Source organism: Muntiacus reevesi, chromosome 3, assembly GCF_963930625.1.
Source record: "Muntiacus reevesi chromosome 3, mMunRee1.1, whole genome shotgun sequence".
NCBI lineage: Eukaryota > Metazoa > Chordata > Mammalia > Artiodactyla > Cervidae > Muntiacus > Muntiacus reevesi.
This window is the reverse complement of record NC_089251.1, coordinates 170,083,951-170,096,210: the sequence shown is the minus strand read 5'-3', so window position 1 is coordinate 170,096,210 and position 12,260 is coordinate 170,083,951. Positions and strand designations below refer to the sequence as shown.

At 42.2% G+C, this 12,260-nt stretch overlaps 1 protein-coding gene across 11 annotated transcripts in view; it reads right to left on the bottom strand.

Annotated features, from left to right (window-relative positions):
- Positions 1-12,260, bottom strand: part of SYNE1 (spectrin repeat containing nuclear envelope protein 1) — a 471,391-nt gene that overhangs the window by 152,848 nt on the left and 306,283 nt on the right. For 8 of the 11 annotated variants that reach the window (XM_065931098.1, XM_065931094.1, XM_065931095.1 and 5 more), the window contains 4 exons: positions 10,910-11,077; positions 10,464-10,625; positions 1,881-2,087; positions 190-363 (listed from right to left, as the gene is read on the bottom strand). In XM_065931098.1, the coding sequence (XP_065787170.1) occupies positions 190-363; positions 1,881-2,087; positions 10,464-10,625; positions 10,910-11,077 (711 nt within the window). The remainder of the gene's footprint in view (positions 1-189; positions 364-1,880; positions 2,088-10,463; positions 10,626-10,909; positions 11,078-12,260) is intronic. The other 3 variants (XM_065931099.1, XM_065931096.1, XM_065931097.1) reach the window with 1 other exon arrangement.

The following is a 12,260-nucleotide window of genomic DNA, read 5'->3' as shown; positions in this document are numbered from 1 at the left end:
CAAGTAAGGCCGTGTGCTGTGATTACTGAGCCCACATGCTCCGGAGCCCATGCACCGCAAGTAGAGAATCTGTACTCCCCAACAAAAGATTCTGCATGCCACAATTAAGACTCGATGCAGCCAATAATAGATACATTTTAAAAGTCTGCCTAATGATGTTGGCATACTCCTTTGAGACCATTTTTGTACCTGGCAGTCCACTAACTGGGCCTCCATGTCCATGGGCTCCTTGGGTGACCCCAGGGCAACATCCAGAGTGGCCTTCGTGCTCAAGAGCCAGTGGTCCAGCTGATCAGCTTCACAGCGATACCTGTGCAGGGCTTGCTCCTGTCTCTGTTCCTCCAGCTGATCGTTGAGTTTCTCCTGATGAATTAAGTGGGATAGAACACAGATCACTCTGAGGCAAAATCACCAGGACTCAACACACAGAGCAATGGTTCCCAGCCCTGACTGCACACCAGAACCACCAGTGAAACTTCAAAAACAATCCCCGGTGTTTAGACCACGGTACAGACTGGTAAATCAGAATTTCAGGAGGTGAACCTCAAGATTAGTATTTTTTAAAAACTCCTACAATGACTGTATGCCTAGAGTTATCTGTTCTTAAATAATACACCTACAGAACAAGGCAGATAATGTGGATGACAGAAATTGGTCAATGGTGTAAGACAGTAGGTAACTTGACTTCAAAGTTTGGGAAGCTGTAGGGTGCAGTGGGGACTATGGCAACTGAAGAACATATCTGGTTCCCCTAAAAGGGCAGAACCACGCAGTTTCAGGCGACTGATCTCCTTCAGAAAGGAGTGGCCCAGTGCCATCGCTTTCTAGAGCAAAGGCAAAACCTCAAAAAACTTGGTTACGTCTCTGAGGATTCCTTAGTGATGGCAAATAATCCATATATTTTTTAAAAATCCAGGCCAATCACTTCATTTCACAACTCTACATGGGTTTCATAGAGTGACTGGGGACAATATCAATGAATTAAAAAGTTAATTATTAAGATACTCTTAAGTATTTTACTTTAAACATTACTTCATTAATAATCTATTATTTTTAATTAATTTACTAAATTGTTTATAGATTAGAGTTGATTTAAAATTTCTCCAAAACAGGAAAGTATATAGATACACGATTAGACCAGTTTTAAAACAGGTAACACTGGAAATATCCTATGTCCCTAACAAAAGGACAAAGGTTCATTGAATTATGGTATAATCCGCAGCTAAATAAAATAATGTTAAGCAGATAATAATAACTGATTTTGTGCTAGAGAAGCTGCTAGACCCTAGAGATACAAGGACACAGACACTTCATAGGATCAACAATATGAACATCATACATGTTTACGGCCAGGAAAGGTAAGAGAACAACAACAAAAAAAGGAAAATAACTTATTTTTAACACGTATCGTAGTATAACTAAAATTTATCTATTAAGTATTAAAGTTGAGTAACATGAGAACCAGAACTGCAGGAATATGCTCATGAATTAACGTGCTTAAATTGGCTTCCAGTGACTAAGGATTTATTTTTCACAGCATTAGCAATGCTATTCATAAAAACGGTCTTATTTAAACACAGCAAACTATTATGCAAACCTTCCACAATTATTCCCCACAAAGCTCATGTCTACCCAGTATTGGCTCTCCGCTGCCTCAGTTCTGCAGGCCTGCAATGAGTCAGAAACTGGTGAAAAGACACATTCACAGCTCCACACTGGCTCAGGGCTCTATTCACGAGGCTCTGCACACACAATATACCAGCTTCTTTTGAGTGGGAAACAATAAACATGTCGATCACGTAAGTAGCTGGACATACTTGTCAGCCCAACCCCAGGAAGTTAATCTGGACGCGAGGGGCAGCCCCAGGGTGGCCTGTTACCTCCAGAAGCTGCCGCTTCCCAGATGCCTTCATCTTGATGGTGGACATTCGCTCCGCTAAGACGGTGAGCGTGGACTGCAGGGCCAGCTGCTCTGCCGGCTCGGACTCTGGGGACTCGGACACCAGCTCGTCCGCGAGGGCCGACTGCAGCTCGCTGATCTCCTCTTGGAGCATGAGAATCTCGTCCATCAGAGCCTGAGGGGAAGACTGTGGAATCACACTCCTGTGTGCAGTTTTTTTGCACTGCGGAATCGTGGCACTTAGCCAAGGTCACTTGGAAGTCATTTAACCAACAAATAGGGGGCCTTCTAACCTAAGTTTCTAAATGCCATTGCCAGACTGAAAGTCAGGAAGTTTCTGACTTGAAGATCATTTGCATCAGTAACTTAAAGTTAATAATCTGGTTTTCAACAGGCTCGTCTGTAATCTGATGGGGGGAGGTATATGCAATTAATTCTGTCTGAGTCCACAATTCTCTCTGTTGAAAATAAAACTCATCACTTTCTTCCTCAACGTGACTCCTCCCACTCCAAGTTTCCCTGGAACAAGGCTGCATTTTAATCGCAAACTCATATCATACAGACAGGAAGAACCTGTCATCTGCTTCCATGCCGTTGCCCTGCCTTACTTTTATCCTCTCCCCAGGTCTAAAATTTGAAGTTTCTCAGGGCTACTTTCTAGACCCTGTTTTCTCTCTTCACAATCTCTCCCAGGCTGTGTCTATTACCAAGGCTTTAATTCCTTTTTCCCGCAGGACACTTAGGTAGGAGGACAAAATCTCCCACCCCAAAAGGTCTCTGGCAAGCAGATTATTTTGAGTTGTGAACAATCAAGGCCCAAGAGACTCAGGAAAAAACTCTGACCTAACTACCTAAAGAATCTATCTCAGAGACATTTGCAAAGAATAGGAGTGGGTGTGGTTGAGTCCACTTTGCATCCCTCTGTCTCTGAATGGCCCAGCTAACACTTGCTTCCCAAGCATTTGCTTTATGTCTCCTTGGGCAATTCATTTCTGTGTTAGACAAGAGTCCACTCTCAGACTCTGGAAGGGGTCCCCTTCCTGCAATACGACTGCTTTTATCTCCAAAACATCTTGTTTGTCTCCTCTGCTCCCACCTAAGTCACAACCAATTCCTTATCTGAATTGCTCTCATAGTCTACTGGGTGGAGTATCTGCTTAAATCCCTTTAAAAAGATAAATCAGGGAGGGGGGATCGGGATGGGGAACACATGTAAATCCATGGCTGATTCATGTCAATGTATGACAAAAACCACTACAATACTGTAAAGTAATTAGCCTCCAACTAATAAAAATAAATGAAAAAAAAAAGCATAAAAAAAAAAGATAAATCAGATCCTCTCACTCCTTTGTTTTACAATACTTAGTGGCTTCTTGCCTATGAAATAAAATCCAAACTCCTTACAGTATTCACGCATTCTCACACCTGGCTGCCCCTGGTACCAGGCTTCCTTCTAGCTCACTGCATCCCTGACTTCAGTTACTCCAGGATCCCAAGGCTTTCTGCCTCAGGGCCTTTGCACATCCTATTCCCTCAAGGTCTGGAATGCTCTTCTCCTCACTCTCCTGAGATGGGTCTCTTCCTCCTTGGAGCCTTAAGTTAACTGTATCATCTTCAGAGAGACCTTTCACGACTACTCATTCAAAAAAACAAAACAAAACTCTATCGCCCTCTTTGAATAGCACCCTATTTTCTGTTTAATAGCCATCACAATTATACGCTGCATTTCTCATTTTTTGTATTTTATGATTTGCTCTTTAGCTGGAATTTTTTTTTTCTGTTTTTGTGGCTGTGCCATGCAGCTTCCCTGACCAGGGATGGAACCCATGCTCTCTGCAGTGAAAGCAGAGTCCTAACTACTGGGCTGCCAGGGAAGTCCTTAGCTAGAATCTTGACAGGAGAAATTCTTATTTGGGATTTCAATGATGCATTAGGAAAAACAAAAAACAAGCCCTCCCATAGGAGGGACAATCATGACCCAAGTAAAGAATCACTGATTTTATAGTTGCCAATATTTCATAGTTTGCAGTATACCCCTACTTGCATGATTCCCATCTCTTCCGCAGGGTTTGCTATAAGCCAAGTGCCTCCTCAGAGTGGGCTGTCAAGGGATATTAAAACCAAAAACCAGACCCTCTTTTTTCCCTAATATCAGGATGCCATCATGTCCAATTGCTGTTTAAGTAAACTATGATACTGAAATATTTACATACATCTAGAAAAGTGCAGACAGTAGGTGTACAGTCCTGTGAATTCTCACAAACTGTATCTACTCACGTTCCTGCACCCAGACTGAGAAAGTGAACATTCCCAGGACTCGACAATCCCCTTGGACTTCATCCTGTTACAGCCTTCCTCCTTTCCAGAGGTTACCATGGGGTGGGCTTGCAAAGTCATAGATGCTTCTGGTTTTGAGCTCTCCAGAAATAGAGTAACTGCTGATGTCCTGTCCTGTGTCTGGCCTCTCTCACTCCCTCCACGACTGTGACTACACAGGCAGAAAGAGCTGGCCCTTTTCACGGCTGCATTGTATTCCACTGGCACCTGGTTTGTGAGTCTTGTCCATTTAAACCTTTCTAATGGTATCTCACTGCGGCTTTAATTTCCATTTCCCCGATGATTTCCCTGGTGGCTCAGATGGTAAAGAATCTGCCTGCAGTGTGGAAGGCCCGGGTTTGATCCTTGGGTTGGGAAGATCCCCTGAAGAAGGGAATGCAGCCCACTCCAGTATTCTTGCCTGGAGAATTTCATGGACAGAGGAGCCTGGCAAGCTACTGTCCATGGGTCGCAAAGAGTCGGGCATGTAGTGTGAGGGGTTTCTGGCTTCCAGTTCTGTTCCACTAACTCATGTGGTGTTTTTGCTAATATAACACTCTCATCATTATTATAGCTTTACGGCTCACTCTCATCCTTTGATTTTATTCATCTTCTTCAAGGCTGTCTTGGCTATTCAGTTAAAAATAGTCAATATATATTTTCAACATATATTTTTTCATACATTTGTGATATAATTTAGAATTATCAATCTCTACCAAAGAACTTGCTAGTATATTTTCATAGGCTTGTAATAAATGTACAGACTGTTATTGGTTGTTATATATTCAAAATGCTTTTTGTCCAGTAAGCTATTTTCTCCTATTTTATAATCATTTTGGGTATTTGACTGCCAAAATATAAAATTCATATCATTTGCTCTGTTTTAAGGGCTTCTCCATAATTAGACTGACCTATTGTCCTTTTTTCTTTTTTTTGCATTGATTCTCTGTACAAGATGAGCCCCCTCTGCTAATGCACACCACGTCCACTCTCACTCCCTCATCCTGAGCCTTTCCTCACATGTTTAATAGTGCCTCCTGCCCACTCCTGTTACTATTTCAAACTTTTAAAATCCTTGTTTTCCCAACAGATCTGTTAGAGTCCCCTTTCATTTACCTCCCACCACTGTGACACAGTCATCTCGCTGGGTTATGTACAGTGTGCTGGTAATTCACTTCACCCCCTAAATCATATGTTAATGAAAAAGTCTATTTCAGCTGTGAACACAGGAGGTGCTCAGCATATCTAGTTGAATTAATTCCAATTCATTATAGACAAAACAGGTGTCTGAATCATAAAGCAACCAGGAAAAAAAAAAAAAAAGCTTCCTCATTCATTTAATCTCAGTGGATTTGACCAATGAGGTATACAGTGAAGTGAACTACTTCCTTTTCAAACTCACAATGTTGTAAAGCAGCTATGTGAATGTCCTGCAGTCAGTGATAAAGGAATTAGGAATCCTAGAACTGCTAACTTCCATCGTGTTAGAGTCAAGCCTCTCCGTCCATGCTTCAGTTTACTCTCAGGGGAGAGTGGATATTTTGGGGAAGGTTAAGTTTTAACTTCAAGACCCACTAGCCAAACTTACAGGGAGATGGGATTTCCTTTTGTGGTGATGTAAATGTTTTGAAACCAGATAGAGGGGGTTGATTTTAAGACATTGTGAAAAAACTAAAAGACATTGTGAAAGAACTAAAAGTCATTGAACTGTACACGTTACAATGGTTAATTTCATGTGATGCGGATTTCACTTCAATCTAAAAAACTAAAAGATCCAGCAGCTGAATATGTCTTTGATCTGTAACTCGTTTCAACTGGTGGCCAGCTGTTTCCTTCCCCACAGCACCTGACTCAAAACTAAGGAGAGGAGATGAAATGTTCCTCTTTGTGTTTCTAACTTGTGTTTACAAGGAGGGCATGTGTATGACCAGTCTGTGGCTTAAAGTACCTTGATCTTTTCTAAACTGACTCTGGGGAGAACATGGAGTGCACGTTTGGTTCAACAAGAAAGGTGAACATGAATTTCATTGTGACTTTCATAACTGTCTACATCAGCTCAGTCCATCTCAAACTTTGAGCGGTTATATATATTAAAGAAACAGAACCAAAATAACCTCGGAGCTCTGCCTCTAAACCACCACTGGGTTCGGGTGGCAAAGATAACATACATTCACGAACCATTAGCTGCCCATGATAATGAAGGTCCCATAACATGCAGAACAGCCACAAGTCAGCATAAGAACTGCATTGATGTCTTCAAATTAAACCTACTGTGCAATTTCAAGAGAGTAACAGGAAAGGCACAAGACTCCACCCAAATTCAGTAGATTTAGACAGGTGTTTAAAGGAAAAACATAGGAATTAGAGTAGCTCTTTAAAGAAACATTACTTCTAAGAGTGTGTTGGGGAAAAGAAAAAAATTGAAGTATTTTTATTAACTTTTAGAAAGTACTGAAATCATATTGGCCCCTCTTACCCACATTCCATTAGACTTTATTTAAAAAGAGTAATTCTCGAAGTGTACTCAACAGTCCCACAGATCTGTCTCTTGCTTCAACAGCACTTGGACGGAACATACCCAGGGATGCCCCTTGCCCCAGCCTCTGACCACCCTCCAACTTTTTTTCCAGTTGCAAGCTTTGGCATCAGCCACTCAGCTGTCTGCCATCACCAGGACCAGCCACCACTTTTTGAGCTTAACTCCTTATTACTGATCAACCATGAGCTCCCAGATTCATCAGAATTACTCCACTGAGGTGGAGGCCGCCATCAACTGCCTGGTTAACATGCATCTGCGGGTCTCCTACACCTCCCTCTTTCTGGGTTTCTATTTCGACCGTGATGATGTGGCTCTGGATGGTGTGGGCCACCTTCTTCTGCGAACTGGCCAAGGAGAAGGGCAAGGGTGCAAAGCATCTCTTGAAAATGCAAAACCAGTATGGCAGTGACGACCTCTTTCTGGATGTGTGGAAGCCATCTCAAGATGAGTGGGGTAAAACCCAGGACTCTTGGAAGCTGCCCTTCTCATAGAGAAGAACTTGAGCCAGGCCCTTTTGGATCTGCCTGGCCTGGGTTCTGCCTGTGCAGAGCCCCACATCTGTGACTTCCCAGAGAACCACTTTCTAGATGGGGAGGTGAAACTCAACAAGAAGATGGGTGACCACCCGACCCACCTCCGCAGGCTGGCTGGTCCCCAGGCTGGGTTGGGCGAATATATCTTCGAAAGGCTCACCCTCAAGCATGACTAGGAGACCAGTGGCCATTGAGGAGTCCCCCTAATGTCAGGGCTGCCTGAAAACCCTCTGCAGCCACTAAGCAGCTTTTTAACACTCTGGAGCCCTCTCTGAAGCTTTGGACCAAATGGGAACAATAAAGCTTTTTGCAGCATCAAGAAAAAAAAGAGTAATTCTATCGTAACTTGGGATTCTTAAAGTATCATTTCAGAAGCCAAAAACCAATTTAGATATTATGATACCATTAGCTTTCCACGTGGGCAGCACTGTCCCAGAATTTGCAGAATTTAGGCACAGACAGCAAAAGTTAGCAAAAGTAGGTCAGATGGAAAATGTTAGATTTGTGGTGATACAAGAAATCATACATTATTTATATTTCTTTCCCTCTCCTTAGAACATTAATATACTTGTTAAGTTCAAATGATGGGTGAGCAGTGAATTAGAATTACATCTCCTCAGTGCTATAATTGTTAGCATCACCACTCTCAATTTAGAAAGGGATAAAAATCATGTGGTTGGCCTTAATGACAAGAAAAGGCACAGGATAGTTTCTAATTTATAATACTTAGCATTAATGTGCAATTTTGAGTTTTTGCCATTAGATCCCTTAAACAAAATAATAATTCTGCTGTACATTCAGTTTGTGTGTCTTTCCATACCAATGCCTGAGAGGTGGGGTGATGCTGGTGATTGGGAGTTAATTTGCATCTTAATTATGAACTCTGGAAGGTCAAGGCAAACCACCAGGATCCTACTTTCAGTTACTAAATATTGTGGGGCCCAGTAAAGGGTCTTTGGGAGCTGTGGTCTGTCACCTGGGACACAAGAAGGATGAGCCCTGAACCAACACAGTGATCGGAAAGTACCTGAAAGCAGAGAGTCAAATTGTGTAAACCCTCTTCTGGGACGCTAAGCCTGTGACACTTAGATTCACTCTAATCAAGCCTTTGGACAACTCATCCCCCATCCTTTTTGTGTGTGCGTGCCAAGTTGCTTCAGTCATGTCTGACTCTGCAACCCTATGGACTGCAGCCTTCCAGGTTCCTCTGTCCATGGGATTCTCCAGGCAAGAATACTAGAATGGGTTGCCACGCCGTCCTCCAAGGGATCTTCCTGACCCAAGGATGCAACCCGTGTCTCTTACATCTATCTGCATTGGCAATCAGGTTCTTTACCACTAGCGCCACCTGGAACACTCCCCAATCCTTTTTGGTTGCTTAAAAGAAGCCGTAATCAAACGCATGGGTGTTCTCTGTTGTGCCTGCTACTACAGGTATAGTGAAGGGCTGGAGAAGGTGGGGGGCAGACAGAGCCCCGGGAAGCACACTGGGGCCACCTGGAGAGCCCCCTCCGGTGACAATGAAGTGGATGTTCACAGTTACAAAACCGAGGGATCAGTTAAAAAGGGCTGTGGTGCTCAGGGGAACGCAGCATGGTAGTAACAGAGACCTCGGTCCCTGACTGTCCTTGTGATCAGCTTCATCCAAGTAAACAAAGGTTAGTTTTAATTTCATATTTTTATAGCACCCTCCCCAAGCCAAATGGACTGTGGGTGACTTTAAGATAGCAGGAAGACCCACAGACCGTCATTTTACCAAAACAAGGCCTACAAAAATGGATGCTGTACACTCTGATGTCTATCTTAAGAAGCTATAAGAGTGTCAAAATCCTGAAACCACTATTTCTCAATGCTGTCTCTAGATGAAATGTTTTCACTTTTGTGTTAATACTTCAAGGCCCTTTATTGTAAAATAGTACACTTTTATCTTGGACTATACATATAAACAGGCAATGCATTCCAAGGTTACTGTGGGTTCCAAAACTAGACAGAGTACAAAATTTCATTCTTAGAGCTGACAAATTTCCCAGTCATTATTTGATAGACACATATATCATGCTTTCATAACTCTAAATTAGCATCTAAAAGTAGCTCTCTTTTCCTCTGCCTTTGATAGGGCTGTCATATACTTCTGAGATCTGGTCAGGGGCAGGCAGCATTTTCCTGCACCACAGTGATTGAATATTTAGGTGACTGCACGCCTCAGTATCTTGGGCCCAGTTACACCTGCTTGTGCATTAATAGTAACTCGATAATGTTGCTAAAGCATTAACCAGATCTTAACCTATGGCATTTTAAAGTGATGCATTTCTAACACCTATTGAACTAGGTTAACGTAATCACCTGTTTCTCACCTAAAGCAGAAGCATCGTCCAGTGTACCTTTTAATTTTTTTCCCAGCGTACCTTTTAATAAATGATTCAAGTCCGGGACAACCGCAGGATTATAACTTGGAAACCCTTTTACTTCAACTGCTTCTTTGCCCACTGAAGTCTCAGAGCTATTCTAAGTGATAAGAAGGTACTGGGTATGCACTCAGTTGCTCAGTCGTGTCTGACTCTTTGCAACCCCGAAGACTGTAGCCCGCCAGGCTTCTCTGTCCATAGGATTCTCCAGGCAAGAATACTGAAGTGCATTGCCATGCCCTCCTCCAGGAACACATGGCTAAGTTTCTTTAAACAACTCACTGGAAGTCCAGCGGCTAGGACTCTGTGCTTCCACTGCAGGGGGCATGGGTTTGATCCCTGGTTGGGAAACTGAGATCCCACAGGCTGGGCAGTGCAGCCAAAAAGAATAAATTCATTAATTAAAAAAAAGAACAAAACAATACCTAGAGAGGGTAGATGTTATAAATAAAAGGGGTGCCTTTTATTCTTATGATAATAGTTCAAAACGAAATAAAAATAATGTGGCAACAATAAGGAAAGACAGTTTATGTGATAATAAAGGTGAAAAAGTAACATCAAGGCCTGAATTTCTTTCTTCCCCTCTAAGATCCCTCCCTGAAGCAATGATGGAAACAAAACCACCACTTGGAATCTTGCTGACTCTGTAACAGCTGATACAGTGAAATATGCCAGCCTGCTCTCTTATGTACTGGCTTGACCAGTCAGTCATAAATAAAGGTGCACCTTTATTTGATCAAGCAGGAAGCTGAAGTCGTGGCTGTTCTTACCTGATGTTCGGCCATCTGGCTCTCGGGACTCCTGCCCTGCTCCAGACTCTCACTGAGTTTCATCTCGATGGCCTCCATTTTCGTGGAGATGGACTGGAGGGAGTCCTGGTACTTCTGCTGGCGTTCCAAGGCTTCATAGAGTGTGCGCTGCTTCTCGCTGATCTAAAGAAGAAAAGGGATATTACCAAACGTTTCCCACCCCTTATCTTCTAGATTATGACATTTCTTTCCTCACCGCTTCACCTCTGTGACTCAACAGAGGCTATTCAACTGTACATGGGATGTGTAAATATTAGGCATTTATTTCATAAGACAATCACAAAGGAAATCTGGTGTCTTTCGTGTGTGCTCAGTTGTGTTTGACTCTGCGACCCTAGGACTGCAGCCTGCCAGGCTCCTGCTCCTCTGTCTCGTGGGCTAAATAACCCCACATTTGGCAGACTTACCACGTTCTTTAAGGTTTCCCAAGAGCGCTGCAAGTCGTCCAGCTTTGCAGTGGCAGAAGGCTCCAGTCCCGGTTCATACAGCTCTTGGGGTGGCAACGTGCTGGGGGGGACCTTGGCAGCATCGGTCTGTAACCTCTCAGGAGACAGGGCTTGGTAATAAGCGATGTCCTGTGGGAGCAAGGCACAGGGTTAGATTCAAGAGAAGACAGCACTGGGTCACCGTGCTTGTCACGCAGAGGAAAGTTTTAGGATTCATACCTGGCCCTGGGGGCTACAACCATCAAAGTTGGTAAACTCCTGTGATAAGAAGGTCATATCAAAGCACACTGTAGTTGCTTCCGAATGTTGATTCATATAAAAAGCAATTTACCAATATTTCAAGTTGCCAAAACTCATTCCTATTTAATATTTGGCAAAATTAAAATACAAAGAATTTAACTGGTATACACACTTCGAGACTGATCAATCAGAAAAAAAGGAGAATCTAAATGATATGTTTCCTGAAATGTTGATTAATATGTTGATCAGTTTTGAATAATTTTTAAAAACCTTTGATTTAAATCTCTGAAAAGTTGTTTCTTGGGTATAGCCAGATTTTCAATATTTGAGTTCTTTATTCACAGATATTAATTTAAATATCTTAGATATATTATTTAAATATGTCTTAATTAAGCATGTTAATAAATATGTTACTTAAATTATAAATATATTAATATTTAATAAGGGAAAATGTAATGGGGAGGTTAAAACTACTCTAAGAAACAAATAATAAAGAGGTTTTCTTCTATTCAATTCCTGGAAGAACACAAGAAACAAAGTGGATGCTGAAATAGGAGGCTTTTGAATTTTTTATTTCTTGGGCAATAAGTAACATGACATATTTTATTAGTACTGATAATAGAATTTACTATCAATATACATAATTCATATGCTTTTAATTGTTTTCATGGTTGTGTATATATTTATAGAAATTGAAGTGGGGAGTACTGCTTATATTGTGGAAAATGCTATTATAAAGTTCACTGTTTCACAGTTGCCCTGTTTAAGATTAAAAACCTGAGCCTTATTGATGATAATGTCTTGGTAAAAAGTACTGAAGGCCCCAGATACCTGGGAAGAACCAAGGCAACAGCAGGAAGGAGTCTGGTGTCTTGAGGTCAATACTAGGGCGGAGGCAAGGTCATATAGTAGAATGAGTTCAGACAGGAGTCTGACACTGGAGGAGTCAGGACACCTGAGACCCCAGGTGAAATTCACCTCCTAAGTAGCTAGAGAATTGGATCCTCATAGCTCAGTTAGTAAATCATCTGCCTGCAATGCAGGAGACTCAGGTTCGACTCCTGGGTCAGGG